Source organism: Spermophilus citellus (genome assembly GCF_964194105.1).
Source record: "Spermophilus citellus genome assembly, chromosome: 8".
NCBI classification, from domain to species: domain Eukaryota; kingdom Metazoa; phylum Chordata; class Mammalia; order Rodentia; family Sciuridae; genus Spermophilus; species Spermophilus citellus.
In genome coordinates, this window is record NC_138189.1 from 117,491,278 (window position 1) to 117,512,207 (window position 20,930).

Sequence of the window (20,930 nt, forward strand, 5' to 3'; positions counted from 1 at the left end):
TTCTGTATATCAGTGACAAATTCTCTGAAAGTAAAATGAGGAAAACTACCCCATTTACAATAGCCTCCAAAACAAAACTAACCAACCAACCAAACAACAACAACAACAACAACAAAAACTTGGGAATCTACTTAATGAAAGAGGTGAAAGATCTATACAATGAAAGCTACAAGACCCTAAAGAGATTAAATCAAAGAAGACCTTAGAAGATGGAAAGATCTACCTTGCTCTTGGATAGGCAGAATTAATATTATCAAAATATCCATACCACCAAAAGCACTTTACAGATTTAATGCAATTCTGATCAAAATCCCAATGGCATTCCTCATGGAAATAGAAAAAGCAATCATGAAATTCATCTGGAACAAAAAGAGACCCAGAATAGCTAAAGCAATACTTAATAGGAAGAGTGAAGCAGGTAGCATCACTATACCAGACCTTAAACTATAATACAGAGTAACAGTAACAAAAAGAGCATGGTATCAGCACCAAAATAAACTGATAGACCAATGGTACAGAATAGAGGATACAGAGACTAACCCACAAAACTACATTTATCTTATATTAGACAAAGGTGCCAAGAACATACATTGGAAAACAGCCTCTTCAATAAATGGTGCTGGGAAAACTGGAAATCCATATGCAACAAAATGAAATTAAACCCCTACCTCTCATCATGCAGAAAACTCAACTCAAAATGGATCAAGAATTTAGGAATACAACCAGATACTCTGTGTCTAATAGAAGAAAAAGTAGGCCCTTATCTCCATCATGTGGCATTAGGCCCCAACATTCTTAATAAGGCTCCTATAGCGCAAGAACTAAAATCAAGAATCAATAAATGGGATAGATTCAAACTAAAAAGTTTCTTATCAGTAAAAGAAACAATCTGTTAGGTGAATAGACAGCCAACATATTGGGAACAAATTTTTACCCTTCACACATCGGATAGAACACTAATCTCTAGGGTATATAAAGAACTCAAAAAGCTAAGCACCAAAAAAAACAAATAACCCAATCAATAAATGGGCCAAGGATCTGAACAGACACTTCTCAGAAGATGATATACAATCAATGAACACTTTTTCAAATATTTGTTTATTATATCTAGCAATTAGAGAAATGCAAATCAAAACCACTCTAAGATTTCATCTCACTCTAATCAGAATGGCAGCTATTATGAAGACAAACAACAATAATTGTTGGTGAGGATGTGGGGGGAAAGGTACACTCATACCCTGCTGGTGGGTCTGCAAATTGGTGCAGCTAATATGGAAAGCAGTATGGAGATTCCTTGGAAAACTGGGAATGGAATCACCATTTGACCCAGCTATCCCTCTCCTTGGTCTATACCCAAACGACTTAAAAACTGCAGGAACACAGCCACATCAATGTTTATAGCACACAATTCACAATAGCTAAACTGTGGAACCAACCTAGATGCCCTTCAATAGATGGATTTAAAAATGTGGCATATATACACAATGGAATATTACTCAGCAATAAGAGAGAATAAAATCATAGCATTTGCAGGTAAATGGATGGCGTTGGAGAAGATAATGCTAAGTGAAGTTAGCCAATCCCCAAAAAACAAATGCCAAATGTTTTCTCTGATATAAGGAGGCTGACTCATAGTGGGGTAGGGTGGGGGAACATGGGAGGAATAGATGAACTCTAGATAGGACAAAAGGGTGGGAGGGGAAGGGAGAGGCCATGTGGTGAGAAATGATGGTGCAATGTGATAGACATTACTATCCAAAGTGCATGTATGAAGACATGAATTGGTGTGAATATACTTTGTATACAACCAGAAATATGAAAAATTGCTCTGTATGTGTAATATGAATTGTAATGCATTTTGCTGTCATATATTAAAAAATTAATAAAAAGTTTATATGTTAAATAAATAAATGAAAACCAAGGTCTGCTCTTTTAGTTTTCTTTGTTACTACTACTGGCATTGCCAATAGACCTTTGTAGGCAGATGTAGGAAAACACATGTATGGGTGTGTATGTTTATATTTGTATACCATGTAGAAAAGTACTTTTATATTTTATTTAGAAATATGTGGAATATAAATATTTTATGTGCATGTGCATATGTGTGTACATATATACACATATGTATTTGAATAGAAAGAACCGTGTAAAAATACATCTGTAACTATTGCTGTTTCTGTTAGTGTGTACCTATTAAAAAGCCCATCAGTTTATAATAATATTTGAATTCTAGTCTAAAATCTCCATGTCATTTTGAGTCTTTGCCACTTTTATGTTTATAAATGACATTAGACAGGGAAAGATGTAACTCCCGTTTTCTCAATATATCCACTTACTTATTCAAACAAATAATTTAGTTTTCTAATGCAACCAGTCTCCCCGTTGTTCTGGCTGGTTACTTTATCCTCCATTCACTTTGTAAACCCTTCTGTCCCATTTTCTTTTCACAACAAATGTTTACATCAGAATTAAAGGGAAACAAAAACATTGAGCATAGGAACACATTTACTGAAATACAAGTGTCTCATTTGGTTTGAAATCCTGAAAAGTTACTCTGACTACTTACCTGAGGTGGATTTATGTTGGCAGTGCTTCAAGGAGTCCTCCATCCCTCAAGAAGTTGCTTTTTGGTTTTGGTTACAGGCTCTCCAAACTCAGGTCATGCTATGAATAACACCAGTGCCTTTCCCCCGTGTTAAAAGACCTCAGACTTGTTTCAAACCCCCAAAGTTCTCCACTTGAGGAATGGTCTATAGATTAGAGACAATTACCAGATAGATTAGTTGAGAGAAGGGGCAAGGCATTGCCCTGCTAATGATACCAACCTGTCCCTTCTCCAAGATCTAATTACTAACAGGCAGTCCTCAAATTTGAGTACACCTGTTCATAATTAGTCCTCAAATTTGAGATATTTTTCTCGTTAAAAATATGACTCCTGGGCTGGGGTGTGGCTCAGTGGTAGAGTGCTCGCCTGGCATGCAGGAGGCACTGGGTTCGAAACTCAGCACCACATAAACGTGAAGTAAAGATATTGTGTCCACATAAAACTAAAAAATAAATATTAAAAAAAATGACTCCTGTACCCAACCCCAGAGATTTTGATTCAGGGTCTAGGAGGTCTGTCTAGGAACCTGCATTGTCAATAAACATCCTAGTGAATTTTAGAATGTTGATGCACCATCCTTAACAAAATAAATGCATTGAATTTAAGTTCCTCAACTACCAAGTAGATGAGATGAAAAGTTTATAAGAGAAAATCAAGTTAAATTGGAACAAATGGCTTACTGGCAGAATAAAGTACTTTTTAAATAAGTACAAGGTTCAGATGCTTAATGATTTGTTATTTTCCCTCTTTTAACTTAGGATTTCTGAGCAGGGACGAACAATCATCTTCTCCATTCATCAACCTCAGTATTCCATCTTCAAGCTGTTTGACTGCCTCACATTATTGGCCTCAGGAAGACTTATATTCCATGGTCCTGCACAGGAGGCTTTGGGGTACTTTGAATCAATAGGTGTGGCTGACTTTTTCATGCACTAAATCCTCAATTCATAGAATCATAGAGAACAGAGGGGCGACAAGAGTCCTATTGGATCTTTGCATTTACTTGGGGTGCCACCACTCTAAACATCTTTGGTCAGTTTGATGCCAGAAGTTTTTTTTTTTCCATTTTGCAGGACTTACTTGTTGTTTAGGTCTCTTCCCTTATCCCGTCCTACGAGTATGCATATATGTATGTTTCTACTAGGCCTGGGTCTGCTCTGCTTCCCAGTTATAATGACCTTCCCCCTGAAAGTTCAGTAATAAATGTATTGAACTTAGAGCCAGTTAGTCAATTAACATTTATGGAATGACCCAGTGTCATTGTTTTGACCACATAAGAGATGATGGCATTTCAGTTTTTCCTCCATCATGTTATCTTCTTATATACCCTGATGAGGGCTCATGGAGAATGTTGCTTAACTTTATAGTAACATTAAATTGCAGATTTAGGCTTTGAATAAGTGCAAGTGGCTATTAGTCAATACAATGTCTTGTCCTAAATCTGACTTTGATGGGCCAGTATTTCTGACATTTCTGGGCTGCCTGATTCTTTCTCTATCAGATTGAATTTTGTGATTATTTTAAATGGCTCATGCAATCTATTTCATTTTAGAGATATTTGGGTATGATTATAGATGTGTCCTCATGACCTAACATATCATTGTAAATATTCATTAGCTGTCTTTCTTAATTTCTTTTGTTTAATCTCTGTCATTTGAAAACGATCAAACATATATGGGTCTAAGGGAATCCAGAGAAGATAAAAATTTTAAGAGTGAGACCTCAGGTCAAGTTCAGATGATTGTGCCACAGAACTTGAGGTGAGAGCTTAGGTGTGCTGTGCTAATCATTCTCTCTTGATAATGCTGTTTTGTGGATTTGTTGTCTATTTGGAATTATGGCAGATGGACAGATAATAATTTGGATCTCTGAATGTAGAAGGTGGAGAAACTATTTTTGCAGATAGGTGCACTGCTGTTCTAATATTTGCTATGTGAACTCTGAGAGTACAACAAGCCCCAGGATTGAACACTTTTTTTCTTGGACACAGATTTAGTTTTATGGAAGAGTACTAATAATCATCAGATCATATTGATGACTATTTGGGTTTCATGATTTATGATAGGTAAGGACTAATGTAAGATGTTCTAAAGAATCCATGATTGGTATGGAAAATCAAATCTATATAGATATATAAATGTTTATAATAGGTATATCTCTATATAATAGATATATTTATTAGATTGGATTAGTTTAGTAGTAACCTGTTAATAATATTTCCTTTCTTTATCCATATCTATTATATAATAGACCTATTATATTATAGATATATCTTATCAGCTGGAAAAAAATAAAATATTGTGTGACTTGAATATATAAGGAGAAAAGATGAATACTGAGGAAAGAGAACGAGAAGATGAGAAGTTAGATTCTGTCTTCTCTAACCTCACCTTCATCACCCTCTGGAAGTGAGTCCTCTTCACCTTCCATGACTATCATATTGAGTTCTTGGGGTGCTCTCTTTCTCAGGTTACCCATGTGAACCTTACAACAACCCTGCGGACTTCTTCCTGGATATCATTAATGAAGACTCTTCTGCTGTGGGATTAAACAGAGAGGAAGGAGACTGGGAAGGTATGTAAGTCTCTTAGATTCATTTTGCCTACTTTCTCTGGCTGAAGTTTAGCAATGTGATGGCTCATTAAAACCTGCCTTTGTGAATTCATGTTAATGCTGTGTTCTGATGAGTCAACAGACAGACTTTGTTGTTCATAGAGCTGTGGGCATTTTAATTTTAATTTGTAAATGAGCATCTATATGATACTGTCAGTTGGAAGGGGGTTCCCAATAAGAAATATTCTCATTTTTATGCTATTTTTGAAATAAGAAACTGGGCTCTTTATGCACTTACACAGAGTATAAAGGAAGGGCCAGATTTTTATATTAGGAATTATTCCACTGTGTGGTAAGGAATCTATTTTGTGATAGGCAAATAGGAAAAAGTCAGTGAGTTTGTTGAACCTATAAGATTACACCGGTAGTTCTGGTTCATTCACTGTGTTTTTCTAAAATATAAAGCAATGACAAGGCTAGTGGTTCTTTTTATATTCAAGCTTTAGAATTAGAATGTTATCCAAGAAAGGAGTTGTAGAAGAATGGATTAGTTTAGTAGTAACCTGTTAATAATGTTTCTCTTCTTTATCCACTTTTATTCCAAAGCCAACGAGACTGAGCAGCTTTCTCAGAGAGAAAAGTCCGTCGTAGAAAAATTAGTTGAATATTATGCCACCTCCTCCTTCTACAGAGATACCAAAGCTGAGTTAGATGAACTTTCACGAGGTCAGGAGAAGAAGAGGAGCTCAGCCTTCAAGAATATCACTTATGTCACCTTCTGTCATCAGCTCCGATGGATTATCAGGCGTTCCTTCAAAAATGTACTGGGTATTCCCCGTGCCTCTATAGCTCAGGTAACCTGTCAGATTCTTTTCATTGTGCTGTGAAGTACTCAGGTGGGAGCTATTTGGTTCTGATGTGGTCCACTTCAGGAATATGTGTATCTTCTACCCATCCCTCCATCGACTTGTCATCCCCACTTCATTTGGGATATAGAAATAGTCAATAGAACAAGTGAAACACAATCAAGATTTTAACATGTAAAGCTTGTTTTAGTTGATTGAATTGTTGATGATTGAAGTAAACTGTAATGAGTAATCTGAGCAGAAAAAAAATTTGTAATGTAAATGTAGAGTCAGCCTTATTTGGGATATTCTAGTAGTTGTTCCCTACCATCCAGTGATTTATTCAACAATGTCAACACAAGATCGTGTGCTGCACTTTGGGACCCTGTTACAATAGTGAATAATGGGTAAAATTCACTAGTGTAACAGAGGGACTTACTTTCTTATAATGACAAAAGGCAATGAAAACTGAATAAAGAAAATAGGTAGCATGTCAGATGACAGAAGAGACTATGCAGGAAGATTAAGCAGAGAAGGGATGAAGGTAGGGGAGGGACAGAGAAGAAGTAGAGAGAAGAGGTTTACAATTGAAATCAGGTTTACAATTGAAATCAGGCAGTGAGGGAAACCTGGAGTTGTTGAATATACCTGAAGTTGGTCTGAACTGTCCACTGTCTGAAGGAAGAGCCTGTATGCAGAGTGTTGTTATTATTATTGACCTTCCTACTTAAAGATTCTTCTCTTTGGAAAGCACTAGATACCTTAAAGAGTTTTCAGTTTATACACAGGTAATAATCAGGCTTAATGAGGCTATTCACTGTGTAGCTAACTCCCTTAAGATGGGATAATGATCTTTTCTTCTTTTGTCTGGCTCTGTGATAGTTATTGATTATCACTCTTCAAGGTTTTGCTGTTATTGGTAACCTGTGTGTCACACAAAACACTAGTTCTCCCAGTTCATTAATCTATCATCTATAATTCACCTGGTTGTTTGGGGACTGTTATTTTTATTATCAATCACTAAAATTCTGTTGAGTCTGGAAAGATAGCATGTTGTCAGCACTAATGAAATACTACTGACTTCTTAACATGTGCACTATAATTTTCATATTTAGTGTACCTGAGAGCATATATCCTTATTTGATTCACCGTTAGTGGATTCAATTTCTCCGAATGTTTTTTAGCCTTGTTATTTGTCATTTCTTTCAGAACACAAGCAATTTTGTGTCCTATCAATGAAGAGTAACGTTTTATTCTTTAAAATATTTTAAATTTCATTTAGAATCATGCCAGCTGAATTAGAGCCATCAACTTAGGTTACCCACTGTTCAGCAGGAGATGATGAAACGAGTTGATTCTTTCGTGTGATTTATGCATTAAGTTTTCCTTACTTGCCTTTAAAAAGTGGTTTATAAGTATCTTTTCCAAGCTACATACACAGGAATTCTGGGCAGGGCATTATCAGAACACAGTTACTTGTACACCAGGATTGTGCCTGTTTGGGATCTAGGCTTCCTTAAGGTGCAAACAGCCAACTTACTTCATCAATAAACTCAGTTCCACAAAAGGAATTCCAGCAACATTCAGAGAATTATCAGTCTCTAAAATAAGGGTAGAACTGTGGAGAGCAGTGACTTGAATTATGGTCTTTGACTGCCTTATGGTTGTGGCTACACTTGCACTGGGAACTTTCTGTGTCCCACCTGATGCCAGCTTTCTCTCTATAAGTGTTTGTTTCTCACCAGTTTTGCCCCTCACCGGTTTCTAAGGTTCAGCTGTGTAGATAGCCCCCTGAACTCTTGTTCAGGTTTGTGAATACTGGAGTGGTAGTATAAGAGTAGGCAAACCCTATTTGGTAAGGGGCCAATGGTAAATATTTTAAGTTTTGCAGGCCATATGGTCTTTGTCTCAGGTAGTCAACCCTGCCATTTTAGCACGAAGCAGCTCTAACTCATGCATAAACAGGTGAACCTGGCTGTGTTCTGATACAGCTTTATTTATGGACACTGAAGTTTGATTATAAATTTCATATTACAAGAAATATTTTTTCCTTCAACTATTAAAAGTTGACCCAAATCAATCTTGCCACACAGGGTAGCATAGCCATTCAGGACCTGAGGAAGTTGTTGGGGAATAAAATAAAGTCCAAGTGGCCTAGAATTTGGTCTTGAACTGAACTCTCAGCCTTTTTGACAGCTAACGTGCACAGTTTCATACTTCAAGAAGTTCAAACAAAAACAGGCTGTCTTTATGCTTATCATTACACATAAATTCAGTTTCAGGGCCATGAATGTAGTGTTTGCCTAAGACTGTACAAGCCCCTGGGTTCAATTCCAAGCACTGCAAAATAAATAATAAAAATTTAGAAACACACACACTTCAAAAATGGAATTTTGCACAACAAGGAAGTAGGCATGACTTGGGTCTCACCTCTACTTTTGGGGTTCCAGCCTGTATGGGAAAGTGCATTTTACAGTCACCAAAGCATTCAGTTAGCTTTCTCTGGGGGCATCCCAGTGCTTCCATTACCACCTCCTCTGTCACTGCCTCTATTAACCTTGGCCAGTGAAGCCAACAGTTAACACATCACACCTGAAGTGCTGATTCTTCATCCTCCTCAACCATCTGCACCTATTCAATCTGTGTGGATGACTCCTAAGGAGATCCTACAAACATCATTTTTTAATGATAAAAATTTTCTTAAGGATGTTTCAAATAGCAAAGGATCATAGGTTACATTATACCATAATTTATTTGATGAATTCTATTCACGAGTTCCTGAGTCAGGCTAAACCCTGCGTTGGCAGTTGCCTGGTAGATATGAGAGAATCTTAGCTTGTATAGTCATCTGCTTTGTTGTCCTTTCAGTTCCCCAAACAACAGATACATTAATTTTCAATTTAGTTTAGAGAGCATTAATAATATACACTGTTTTATATTCTCCCAGAGAATCTGGCCAAGCCATTTAAAGTGTTTATCTCAATGGACAAATTTTGATTATGCAGCCATATCTATTACAATGGTATAAATGATGGTCAAAATTTTTCACCTTTCATTTAAATGCTGTCCTTTTTCTTTCCAAAAAGATAATTGCCACAGTTATACTTGGATTGTTTGTAGGTGCCACTTTCCAAGGGCTAACAAATAGTTGTATGAAAACGGAGAGTAGGTAAGTAAATTTGGATCTTAATTTTGAAAAACTGTTGTTACTTTATTCATTCTTGCAGACATCCATCAATATTTGAATTTATAAGTATGGGCCAGATTTTATTGTTTTGTGGGGTACAATGAGTTAGTGCACTGAAAACAGAGTTAATTTCCTTCTTCCCATATGTACATGTATGTCTGTAGTAGTAAACTACACAGAGCACAAATCTTACCCTTTCAACCATTTTTTTAAGTACACAGTTCAGCAGCATTAAGTGTATTTATATTGTGCAACTATCACCACTATCCAATGCCAGAACTTTTATTTATTTTTTCTCAAATGGAATCTCTAGCCCCATTAAAGAGCAATTCCCCTTACAAACCTCTCCTAACCTCTGACAACCACTTCTACTTTCTGTCTCTGAATCTGACAGAAATATGAGCATTAAAATTCTTCCTTTTCACATAGGTACACAAATTACTTTTTTTACTCATAAATAAGCATAGCCTTAATTTCTTTTCTGAGCACCTTGGAAACCTGATAGTAAGGTGTCTAGGTCAAGGCTATTGGTCAAGGCTTTCTGATGGCCATGTGTAGGGTGTCTGTAGTTAGAGCTGAGTGAGGACTCCTTCCACTGTCTGGCATTTCCTTCCATGTCCATCCTACCTACTTTTACTCCACTTGAAAACCAAACTAGCTAATAAAATGTTTTCACTCTTTGGGCTATATGTAGCTTACTGTTTCTCTGTATATACATCAGAAATGATACTTGGCATTTTCTTTCTTTTTAAATTTTTTTTTATTTGTAGATAGACACAATGCCTTTATTTTGTTTATTTAATTTTCTTACGTGGTGCTGGGGATCGAACCCAGTGCCCCAGGCGTGCTAGGCAAGCGCTCTACCACTGAGTCACAACCCCAGCCCTTGGCATTTTCTTTAGTTAAGATGAAGATGACAATATTTATATGACCTAAGTATTCATTTTGGCTGCTATGACAAAACACTACTGACTTTGTGCCTTAGAAAAGAGACATTTATTTTCTCTCAATTTTAGAGACTGGAAGTCTAGGTCACGGTTCTGTTCCAGCAATGTCAGGCTCCTGTGAATGTCCTTTCCTACCTTCATTCTGTGCCCTGTCATCTCAGAACATCTGGTTTTTCTCCTTCTTCTAAAGGCACTAATCCTGTCTTGGGTGCTCCACTTTGATGAACTCATGTAAACCGAATCACCTACCTCCCAATAACACCCAGATGGTAGTAATTTCTTCAACTTAATAATTTAAGTGGGGAATTATTCAGTTCCCAGCAAACTAAGACCATGAATTTCAAAATGTGCTATGATATGGGATTATGGAAAATCACTGTGGAAACAGTGGGAAGGAGATTTGATGGGGCCATGTTTCTCTGTTTCAAGCAGAACAGTTCTATTTTTAAAAAATAAATTTTAATGTCATATCATTTGTGTAAAGAATTCTGTGGGTAGGAAACTGATGTCGTATTGAATTGACTGCAGGGTGTCTGTTTCCATTTTGTCCTGGCAGAGCTGGGCTGCTTCTCGTGCTGGTGGTCTATGAGTGTTTCAGCAGCGTATTAGCTGGGCAGATCTTTGTGGTCGAGAGGAAACTCTTTATGTGAGTAGGTCTATGTTCTAGGAAGGGTCATTGGCAGCTGGGAACAAATAGGTCACATACAGAATTGGGCCAAGAATGTGAACCCAGAGATTAGCAGTATTTTTGTTTTCTTTTATTTCTTTAATTGACAGATAGGAATTCTACATATTAATCATATACAATAAAAGTATTTGCAATATACATAGGGATTTCCAATGTTAATTGAGAAAAAGTAGTCATAGGTGGGGAGAAAATCAAAATTGTGTGGGACCTGATACCAAGGAAATAGGGAGTCCTAAGGTTAACGTGTGGTCAGCAAATCCCAATGCTGCAGAGAGAGAGCAAGCGATAAAAGAGCTAAGGTTGCTGAAGCAGGCCTTGAACTTGTGATCCTTCTGCTTCACTCTCCTGAGCCACTGGGATCACAGGCATTTGCCACCATGCATGGCTTAGAAAACAACAGGTCTTGATAATGTTTCCAAGAAAAGCTTGAGGAGCTTGGAAATGATTAAGTACTGGGATCAGGAGCAAATCGGAGGTGGGAGATAAACTGATGAAGAACGTGACAAGGTTTAATCCTAGTAGATAAAGGAGTGGAAAGAGCCAGAAGTCAGCCTTACAGTAAAGAGCAGACTGGGTTTGTCTCTTCTGATTTTCAAACATGGAAGATATTTGCTCATACTTACATGCCAAATATGAGAATTCTTAGAGGGGAGAGGAATGGAGACATTGGTGGAAGATTTTGGAATTATAGGAGAAGAATGTCAGGAAGAGGAAAGATGGGGATTTAGTAGTGACTGGGCTGCACATTGGAGGTGTGATCATTGAAGGAAGAAATCTTTTTCTTTTTTTAACATGAAAATAGAAATAAAGGAGTTTAGAGATGTGTAGATGCATTAGTGGCCTTGGAGAAAAACAAATCGCTTTCTTCACACTCAGAAGTGGGGAGAAGAAAAGCCCCTGCTACCACTGAGTTCCTTAATAACTGGAGTTCTGCTCTTCAGTCAGAGCCAGCCTCAGAGGACAAACAGGGTCGCTGAGGAGAGTGAGAGATGTAGATGATGTCCCTGGAGGGGTGATGTGCACTATATTGGGCAGCAGCAGGAGGGGTGATGTCATGAGAGAGGGTCCAAATTAGAGCCTTGTGGGGCTGATTCCCCAGGGAGGCTGCACTTGAGGGAGAGAAGGGTGTGTGTGTTGGGGGGGGGGGGTCAGCCTGGAGCCTATGGGCAGGTGCAGTATCAGACCTGGTGGCAGCAGGAATCTGCAGAGCAGCATCTCATCTGGGCTGTGCCTTCTTGGACGAATCTAAAATGTGTGTTTTTTTTTTTCCCTATAGACACGAGTACATCAGTGGATACTACAGATTGCCATGTTATTTCTTTGGAAAATTGTTATTTGATTTATTACCCAGGAAGTTGTTGCCAAGTATGCTGTTCATTTGTATTATATACTTCATGGCAGGTAAGTAACAAGACAAAGAGGCTGTCTTGTCCTGGATATGAGGTGAAGCCATTTTTTTTCCCCCAAGAATCATTTTGGTTATCCAAACTACAAACCAAGACATGAGATTGGGAAACATGTTTTCATTATGCATTCTCTAAAATAGCTGTTCTACTGTGTGTGGTGGTGTACACTTGTTATCTTAGAGCTAGGGTAGCTGAAGTAAGAGGATCATAAGTTCTAGGCCAGCTTCAGCAAATTAGTAAGACAAAAAAAATTGGGGTGGAGAGGTTTGGGGAAGTAGCTCAGTGGTAAAGCACCCCTGGATTGAATCCCTAGTACAAAAGTAAATAAATAAGCAAATAGCTATTCAATGTGGACATTGTTTTCAAGACTTTTAACACATTTGAACTTTTAAAACTATAAAACTACATTATACTGAGAGGTGCTCTGCTTCATATATAAATACAGAAAGAATTTATACTTGAAATTATGCTGAAGAAACCAGGATGTTTATTGCCTATCTTATTTTCCTCTATAGCTCTCCATGTGTGTTTTTACAAAAATTATAGATAGGTAGTATATCTAATATCTATAGTTTTATATATGTAAAGAGAGGTAAAAAGCAATATATGTAAAGAGAGGTAAAAAGCAATATACACATATATTCTCTCTTCCTCTCATTCTCTAATGAGGGAAAGATGGTGACTTTATAAGTTTATTGATTTAATAATGATACTTATTTGATGGATGTAGGTAGATATATTTGTGCATTATGCTCAGTCTTCACCCCAGGTCATTTCAACTAAATTTTATATATTTTATAGTATAGACACACACACACACACACACACACACACACGTACCCCCACACACATACCCACACACACACACACCAGAAATTTCTTCAAAACAAAACCCCAATACATTACTCAATTAACAAAAATAACAAAAATACTGATAGAGTTTAAATTTTCTATTTCACCAGTCAGAGATGTGTCATAAAGAATTTGTAATGGAATATAGATGCCTCCCAACCCCCAGACTCCTGATGAGTGTTCTTAGGTCTGTTCCAAAATCTTCAGATTCTGTGACCCATATCATTAGCTCATTATAGTTTATAAAGTAGTTTAGGAAAATTTCACTAAGCTTCAATCTCAATCACAGGATCATTTGATGGTTTGTCTAGGGGGACATATATTACAGAGATACCTTATTTTCCCCTAAATATTAAAACTACTCTGAGGTCGTGGAATCCTGATCCCAGATTCTTCACTAGTGCGGTTGTTGCGCAGTGCGTAATGTGGCGACATCTGGATATGAGAAGGTGCTGTTGATGAGTTTCCAATGACAGGAGAAGGAAGCAGGATTTTGGACATTTGTGTGGCTGTATGTCTCCATCTCAGCAACTCAGAAATTGTTCATAGTTGCACATAAAGGAGCTTAGGTGTTATATGGAAAAGTGTTTTTTCAGTAAGTTTATAAAATAAAACAGGATGATGGTCTGGGGATGTGGCTCAAGTGGTAGCGCGCTCGCCTGGCATGCGTGCGGCCCGGGTTCGATCCTCAGCACCACATACCAACAAAGATGTTGTGTCCGCCGAGAACTAAAAAAAAAAAAATAAATATTAAAAAAAATTCTCTCTCTCTCTCTCTCTCTCTCTCTCTCTCTCTCTCTCTCTCTCTCTCTCTCTCTCCTCTCTCACTCTCTCTTTAAAAAAAATAAATAAAACAGGATGATATAACTTTATGCACTCATATTCCCCTCCAGGGAAAAAGTGAAATTGATCCAAGAGTAGTTGGATGGTGAGATGGTGACTTTCTTTCATTCTGATATTTGTTTCCCAGAATAATATAGTGCTGTTTGAACAATAAACAATCCTGAATACATAGTGACCTAGGTAGCTGGACTGACCCATTCTGTTCTGTCTCAGGATTGAAACCAGAGGCCGGGGCTTTCTTCATCACGATAATCACTGTTATGATGGTGACGTACACGGCCAGTTCTTTGTCCCTGGCCATGGCAACAGGCCAGAATCTGCACTATCTGTCAACACTCCTCATGAACTTCTATTTTGTGTTTATGATGGTGAGTATGAGAGGGAATTTCCCTCCTGGTTTGTTCCTGTTCCGCTACCTGTTGTATAAAACCTGCTTTGAGGATTCCGTACATGGAACTCTGACATTTTCAGGAGTTCATAGACTGTGATATAGTTTATTAAAAAAACAGGCCTCTTTCCTCTGCGCTGTACTAATGTAGTTCCTATAACATTAACTAACATATCCTTTCTAATGAGCTTTTGAAAGACATTTCTTGGTGACATATAAAAACTTGATAAATTAAAACTTAAACATCAGAATAATTATGGTTGGATGATTCTCTTGTAAAACATGATTGGTTGTCAATCTTCCTTTCATGCTGATGTTCTGAACTGCTGGCTGTTTACCCATAGCAGAGATAGTTTAGCTGAATTCACTTCTCTCCAAGTTGAAAGCAAAGCTCCCTGAGAAGGGTAACAGTGTGCAGCACCATGTGGGTGGTATAAGTTGGGTGCCTCTTGTGTTTAGGAAAGGAATGCTTTTAAAATATTGGAAAATTCCAAAGTCCATACTAGATTACCTCCTTTCTGAGTTCCTGACAACCTCTTATATTAGTAATGCTCCTTATCTCCATGCTTCCTTCCTTCCATTTTGAGATGCTGGGGATTGGACACAGGGCTTCACTTATGCTAGCCAAATGTTCTACCACTGAGCTACATTCCTTTCTTTTAATTTTATTGTGAAAAAGAATCTCCTTAAATTGCACAGACCAGTCTTGAATTTAGTCTTCCTGTCTTGTCCTTCTGAGTAGCTGGGATTATAGGCATGTACCACCAGGCCTGGCAGGAACTGATGTCTTTAAATGCTACATAATTAGCACAATCTGTTGCCAAAATTTAGTTCCTCCATTTATGAATGTGGCAACTCCAAATGTATATCATTGAGAAAGTCCCAAGTCTTGTTTATGTATTTCATATATTATCATCCAATAGATAATAATGTTTTGTTTGAGTTATTTGATGATGACTGATTATTATGTAAAAGTTTCTTTATGGAACTTTAAAACTGGTTGGAAAAAATGTATTTCATTCAGAGGTGCCTGTGATATAATAAGCACTTTGTTAGGTCACGTCTAAACATATGCAGACACATCATAACATTGTCATTGTTTTGCACATCCCAGTATACTTCACAGTAGTTAGGACTAGTGTTATGTGAACCTCTAGCTGTCTCTTGTGTGTCTCCAGAAGTCCTTCCTGGCATCTTCACTGTGACACTGCTTTCCGCTATGGTTAAATGGAGGCATTGACCAAATTTCTGATGGGCTTCACCACATCGTGATCATTATCAGTTCTAGGCTTCTGGTTATCTTAACCTTGCATTCTGAATGTCAAATTATTTCTAAATTAATGAATATGAAATGTAAAAATTTACAGAGAAGGATATGTGCTGCTCAGGAGTTTTCTGGAATATGTTCCTAGATTGCCAGGTTTATTAGGGGAACAGATAGTGGTGATGTAATCCAAATAGTCAGTATAGTTGGCACTTCATGTCCATGGGTTCTTCATACAAAGATTTAACCAACTGTTAATGAAAACTATACAATCCCATAATTGTGTCTGTATGGAATATTTGCACATTTTCTTTTCTTGTCATTATTCCTTAAACTATATAGTATAAACTATATAGTATGCCCAATGTATTAGGTATCATAAGAAATATGGAGATGATTTAAAATAGACAGGATTTAAAGTATAAATGATGTACTTAGGTTACATGCAAATACTATGTCATTTTGAAAACAAGGGACTTAGCATCAGCAGATTTTGTTATCTGTGAGTTGGAGATAAGGGGGATCCTGGAACCATTCTTCATAGGACACCAAAGGATAACCGTACTTCTTAATCTTTCATTTATACAGTTACAGAAGAAAGGTGAGGACATCGTGTTGATAATTAAGAATCTTCCAAATAAGTGGAATGTATAAATATAGATGATGGGTATATTATCCTTCTTTTTTAATGTTTATTTTTTAATTGTAGTTGTATACAATACCTTTATTTATTTATTTTTATGTGGTGCTTAGGATCTAACCCAGGGCCTTGCACATGCTAGGTGAGCGCTCTACTGCTGAGCCACAATCCCAGCCCTTGTCCTTCTTTTAATACCACAAACTGCCTTAGCTATGCAGAGACATACACAAGCAAAGGACAAATATTAGTGTTTAACGTAAGTAGGAAGAATTTCAAGAGAGTTGTTTCTAGCAGAAATGTTTAGGGGTCTTAGGGTTCTTGAAGAAGGTCTTGTTTAGAATTCCTCATGAAGTCACTGGGCTGGTTCTGATGCTTGGTTTTTGCTTTCTGTAGGTTTTTCTGGTTATCTCACTGTATGTTGGAACTATTCCACCTAAGCTTTCTTGGCTTCAGTACTTAAGTATTCCTCATTATGGCTTTAGGGTAAGTTGTCCTCCTTTGTCATCAAGTTGGGTTCCCAAATTGGGAACAATCAAAATAAAAAGCCTAATGATCTAATTTCCCCAGTCATGAGATATGAACCTCCCTTCTGGGAATTGTCTTTCAGGAGGAATGCATGAGTATATCCTCTTAGCCTTGGTTTAAAGAAGGTCTGGAGGTCATCTGGGGTTTTCCAAGTCACCTTATTTTTAGAGGAAGAAGACGGTTGGGAAAAAATCTCCTAGCAAATGGGAAAGATTAACTAAGTGATGAAAAACATATTGTTGTGTTTTAGTTCAGTAAGAAAATAATCAGAAGAGAGGAGAGTAGAACATACAGTTTATGTTGAAAAGCAAATAAGAGGAAAAACAGAGGCCACATAATATTCGTAGTTGTATTGATTTAGAAACTAACTGGCTCCAAAGTGAACTTTCTGTTTCATAACATTGTATAACCAAGTTTCTAACTCCCATGATGACAGACGGTTCTGATGACAGTTAACAAGACCATTACCATAAATCAACAAAATTCACTGAGTACCATGGTATTATTTTAATTATTGTGTTTGTGGGTTTATGAAATGGGAGAGAAGAAGGAAGGGCTTAAGGGATGATCTAGACAGAGATTTCCATTCTTGGACAATTAAAACAACATCCCCACCAGAGACTTCCTGACTTCTAGGGAAAATACTTCAGTTCTTTAGCGAGTTTCTCTGTGAATATTCTAGAAACAGTAACAATTAAACTCAAGAACATAATTATGATGATCTTTTGGAAACTTTTTGAAATTTACAACCATTTACCTTATCCCACTCACTCTTGTATTATAGGCTCTGCAGCATACTCAATTTTTGGGACAGAACTTCTGTTTAGAACTTGGAACAATAGGAAGCAATACCTGCAGCAACTATGTGATGTAAGTTTGCATTCAATGTCCCGTTGGGTTTGCTGGCTACTGTGGTGGGGTGTAGAAAGGCCCTTAGGCTTAGAACTGGTAAGAGTCATTTTAGGGTCAGCAAACCTTTCTAAGCCTGTTTTCTCCTCTTAAAGTGAGTCCTTGTGTACTAATGTATGTGAACATGCCGTACAACTCCTGTATTCTAACAGTCAAAATTGTATTTAATGTGGAGAAATCTGTGTTTTGTGCTTTTTGAAATATTGTTTTGATTTTGAGTTTGAGTCCTCACTTTTTAGAACATTTGAATTGACATGGGCTCCTTTTATAATTTAGCAAGGAGGTTATAGGCTTTGAATATATGGATTATGGGCTACCTGTGAGTCCAGTCCATGGACAGTATTTAAGAGCTAACAGGCAGCAATAGCCCAACAGGAGTGAGTATGGCCCCACTAAGATCCTCGGCCTTCTCTCAGCTTAGATCTTTGGCAGAAATCATGAAATCAAAGACTGCATTGTGTGTGTGTATGTGTGAGTGTGTGTGTGTGTGTGTGTGTGTGTGTGTGTGTGTGTGTGTGCGTGTGTGCGTATATGTATGTAACCTAACTTGGAATTCTCCCTATCCGAGAATGTATGTATCCTCTAAAGAAAGAAACACATATTTCAGCTTTTCACAATATCATTAAAACAAATTCAGGTTTTAATAAAAGTCTCAGCTTTGCACAATATCATTAAAACAAATTCAGGTTTTAATAAAATTAGAGGATCTTTTAAACATGTAATGTTTTCGTTTTCTACAATTGTTATTAATGGTTTGATTTTAAAACATGAATTAACAAGAGAAGAGAGAATCCTAGCAACCTAAATATCTCCTAGAATTTCAAAGAGTATAGAAATAATACTTCGCAAGAGCAAAATTTCTATTTTGAATGATGGAGAGGAAAACCTCTAGGGAGAGGGGTTTTCTTTACCTGTGCACTCTCTTTGGTTTCAGATGGGTGTGGCATCTTTGTAACACAGTTGCTGCCCCCCTGCTGTTTAGGGTGAAATGGATGGAAAAAGTAGGACCAGATAAGGAGGAACCACCACAGGCTTCACACTCACAGAAGGCTCATTCTCGCAAGAGGAAGGAGGAAGCTTCTTCAATAGCAAAGAGAGGCCAGGGATGTTTTTGAAATGCCTAAATTCTTAGAGATGCACAAGAATGGCAGCAGGCAATAATTGTGGCAGCACCAGGTGTTTTTAGTACCAGCCACTTTTCTAACCTGTGGCAAGAATGCTGCATCCTGCTCTGCTCTAGCTGCTACCTAAGGTTTGAGTCTGATTCCTGGGCCTGCTGGTCACATCCTGTAGCTGGGTTTCCATACTCCTCAGTAGGGTCTTGGTGTGAGAGCTGAGAGAACATGACTTTGGCTGGAAATTAGCCCTTGCTAATTTTTTTCCCTCAGATTTGGAATTCTTGCCTCAGTTCTTTTGAATGGCTGTCTTGTGAGTGAGTGGAACTATAGGAGCTTTGACTAACTTAGCAAGGCCTGTAGATACCATCAGGTAAAGCTGAAGGTTCGCTATAAGGAATAAGTGAAAGGTCACCTGATCAAATTTTCCTTTTAAGGGAGCATCATTATAGATCTGGAAAAGAGTGAATCTGAGGAAGCTAAAATTTTGGTTCATAGTGTGACTCTACAAACTTGCCCAAGCTTGTTAAACCTCCTCTTTCTCTTCTTTAAAATGAGTGTAATATCTATACACCTTCAGATTGTTTTAGGGATTAGTAAACTATTAGGTACATGTTGCTTAGCATAGTATCTGGCACAATTGTTAGCATTCATCAACTATTAGCTATTAGTTTTAAAGGGCTAACTACTAACAATTTGGTTATCTATAGGCTTCTCTAACAAAGGAATAGTGAATATATGCAATAGAACTTGACACATACTATAAATGTAGTTTTATTTATTTATTTTTTTAATTTCAGATGTACTGGAGAAGAGTTCTTGATAGTCCAGGGCATGGATCTCTCACCTTGGGGTTTGTGGCAGAACCTCCTGGGTTTGGTTGTTTTAATGATTTTCTTTCTCATAATTACCTACTTCAGATTGTTATTTCTTAGAAAATATTCTTAAATTCCTCTTTAATTTACTATAAATTACTGTCATATTAAACAGAGAATTGACTTTTCCTCCACTTTTTTATTGTTGCATTGTACTAATGTTATGCTCGAGTTTGGGGACCCCCCAAAAGACCACTAGAGACTGAGATTGATGTAAGCAGCAAAGAGGTGTTTATTGCGAGCTAGCTCGGACCTCCGTGCACGCAGCAACTGGTGACGCTGAGAGGCCCCGAGCCCAGGGTTTGCAGCAGTTTTATACACTCTTTGGGGAAGGCAGGGACTTCACATACATCATAGCATCTCTTAGCAAATCATCACACACCGCGGGAAAATCATAAAACAACTCTAAAACATGATTAGCACATCCACTGGCGGGAACAAGTTGTATAGGGGTGATTGGTTACTACAAGAGGGGGATTCATTTGAACTGATTGATTTAAACCACGAGGGGTGTACGTGCTGAACTACATGTTTTCCCAACATGTTATCAACCACCATAAACTACTGGGAGGGTCATCTGGCATCCCAGATATTTTCCCAGTCTCATGCTGATTGGTGGTTGCTAGGTGGTTGCTATGGGTCCCCACCTAGCCTGACTGAGTCAGGGACACCTGGATCAGCAGATCTCTCCTGTTATTTGTAGATATACAACTCAGCAGGGTAGGTATGTGCCTAGGAGTGCTCTGTGGGTTTTTCCAAGGACAAGGGTCATGCCCACTTCCTTGGACAGGCTTTGCTCTGAGGTAGAGGCTGGTTTCTCAAAAATGGAGTCAATTTCTCACTTCTCCATAATGGTGAGATTCATTGTTACATATTCATATGTGCACACTAATAATATAATTTGGCCAGTGTCATTGCCCAGTATTTCCCCTTTCCCTCACCTCTTTTGCCCCCCATTCCCTTTCTCTACTCTAGTGATATCCATTTGGTTTTCATGAGATCCCCCCACCACACATATCTTTCTTTTCCTTTTTACTCTCTAGCTTCCATATATGAGAGAAAACACATGACCCTTGACTTTTTGAGACTGGTTTATTTCACTTAACATAATCTTCACAGTTCCATCCATTTTCATGCAAATGACTTAATTTCATTTTTTGTTTATTGCTGAATAAAACTCCATTGTGTATATGTATCACATTTTCTTTACCCATTCATCCACCTAGGCTGATTCCACAGTCTGGCTATTGTGAAATGTGCTGCTATTGATGTGGGTATGAATTATCAG

The 20,930-nt window shown here is 37.7% G+C and overlaps 1 protein-coding gene across 1 annotated transcript in view; it reads left to right on the forward strand.

Annotated features, from left to right (window-relative positions):
• Window positions 1-19,715, forward strand: part of LOC308654352 (broad substrate specificity ATP-binding cassette transporter ABCG2-like) — a gene marked incomplete at its 3' end in the record, with an annotated part of 43,303 nt that extends 23,588 nt beyond the window's left edge. The window contains exons 6-15 of the mRNA XM_081303614.1: window positions 3,364-3,515; window positions 5,075-5,179; window positions 5,765-6,012; window positions 9,090-9,172; window positions 10,694-10,783; window positions 12,102-12,226; window positions 14,140-14,294; window positions 16,612-16,701; window positions 17,528-17,613; window positions 19,568-19,715. Coding sequence (XP_081159740.1) covers window positions 3,364-3,515; window positions 5,075-5,179; window positions 5,765-6,012; window positions 9,090-9,172; window positions 10,694-10,783; window positions 12,102-12,226; window positions 14,140-14,294; window positions 16,612-16,701; window positions 17,528-17,613; window positions 19,568-19,715 — 1,282 coding nt within the window. The remainder of the gene's footprint in view (window positions 1-3,363; window positions 3,516-5,074; window positions 5,180-5,764; window positions 6,013-9,089; window positions 9,173-10,693; window positions 10,784-12,101; window positions 12,227-14,139; window positions 14,295-16,611; window positions 16,702-17,527; window positions 17,614-19,567) is intronic.
• Window positions 19,716-20,930: the final 1,215 nt, after the last annotated feature.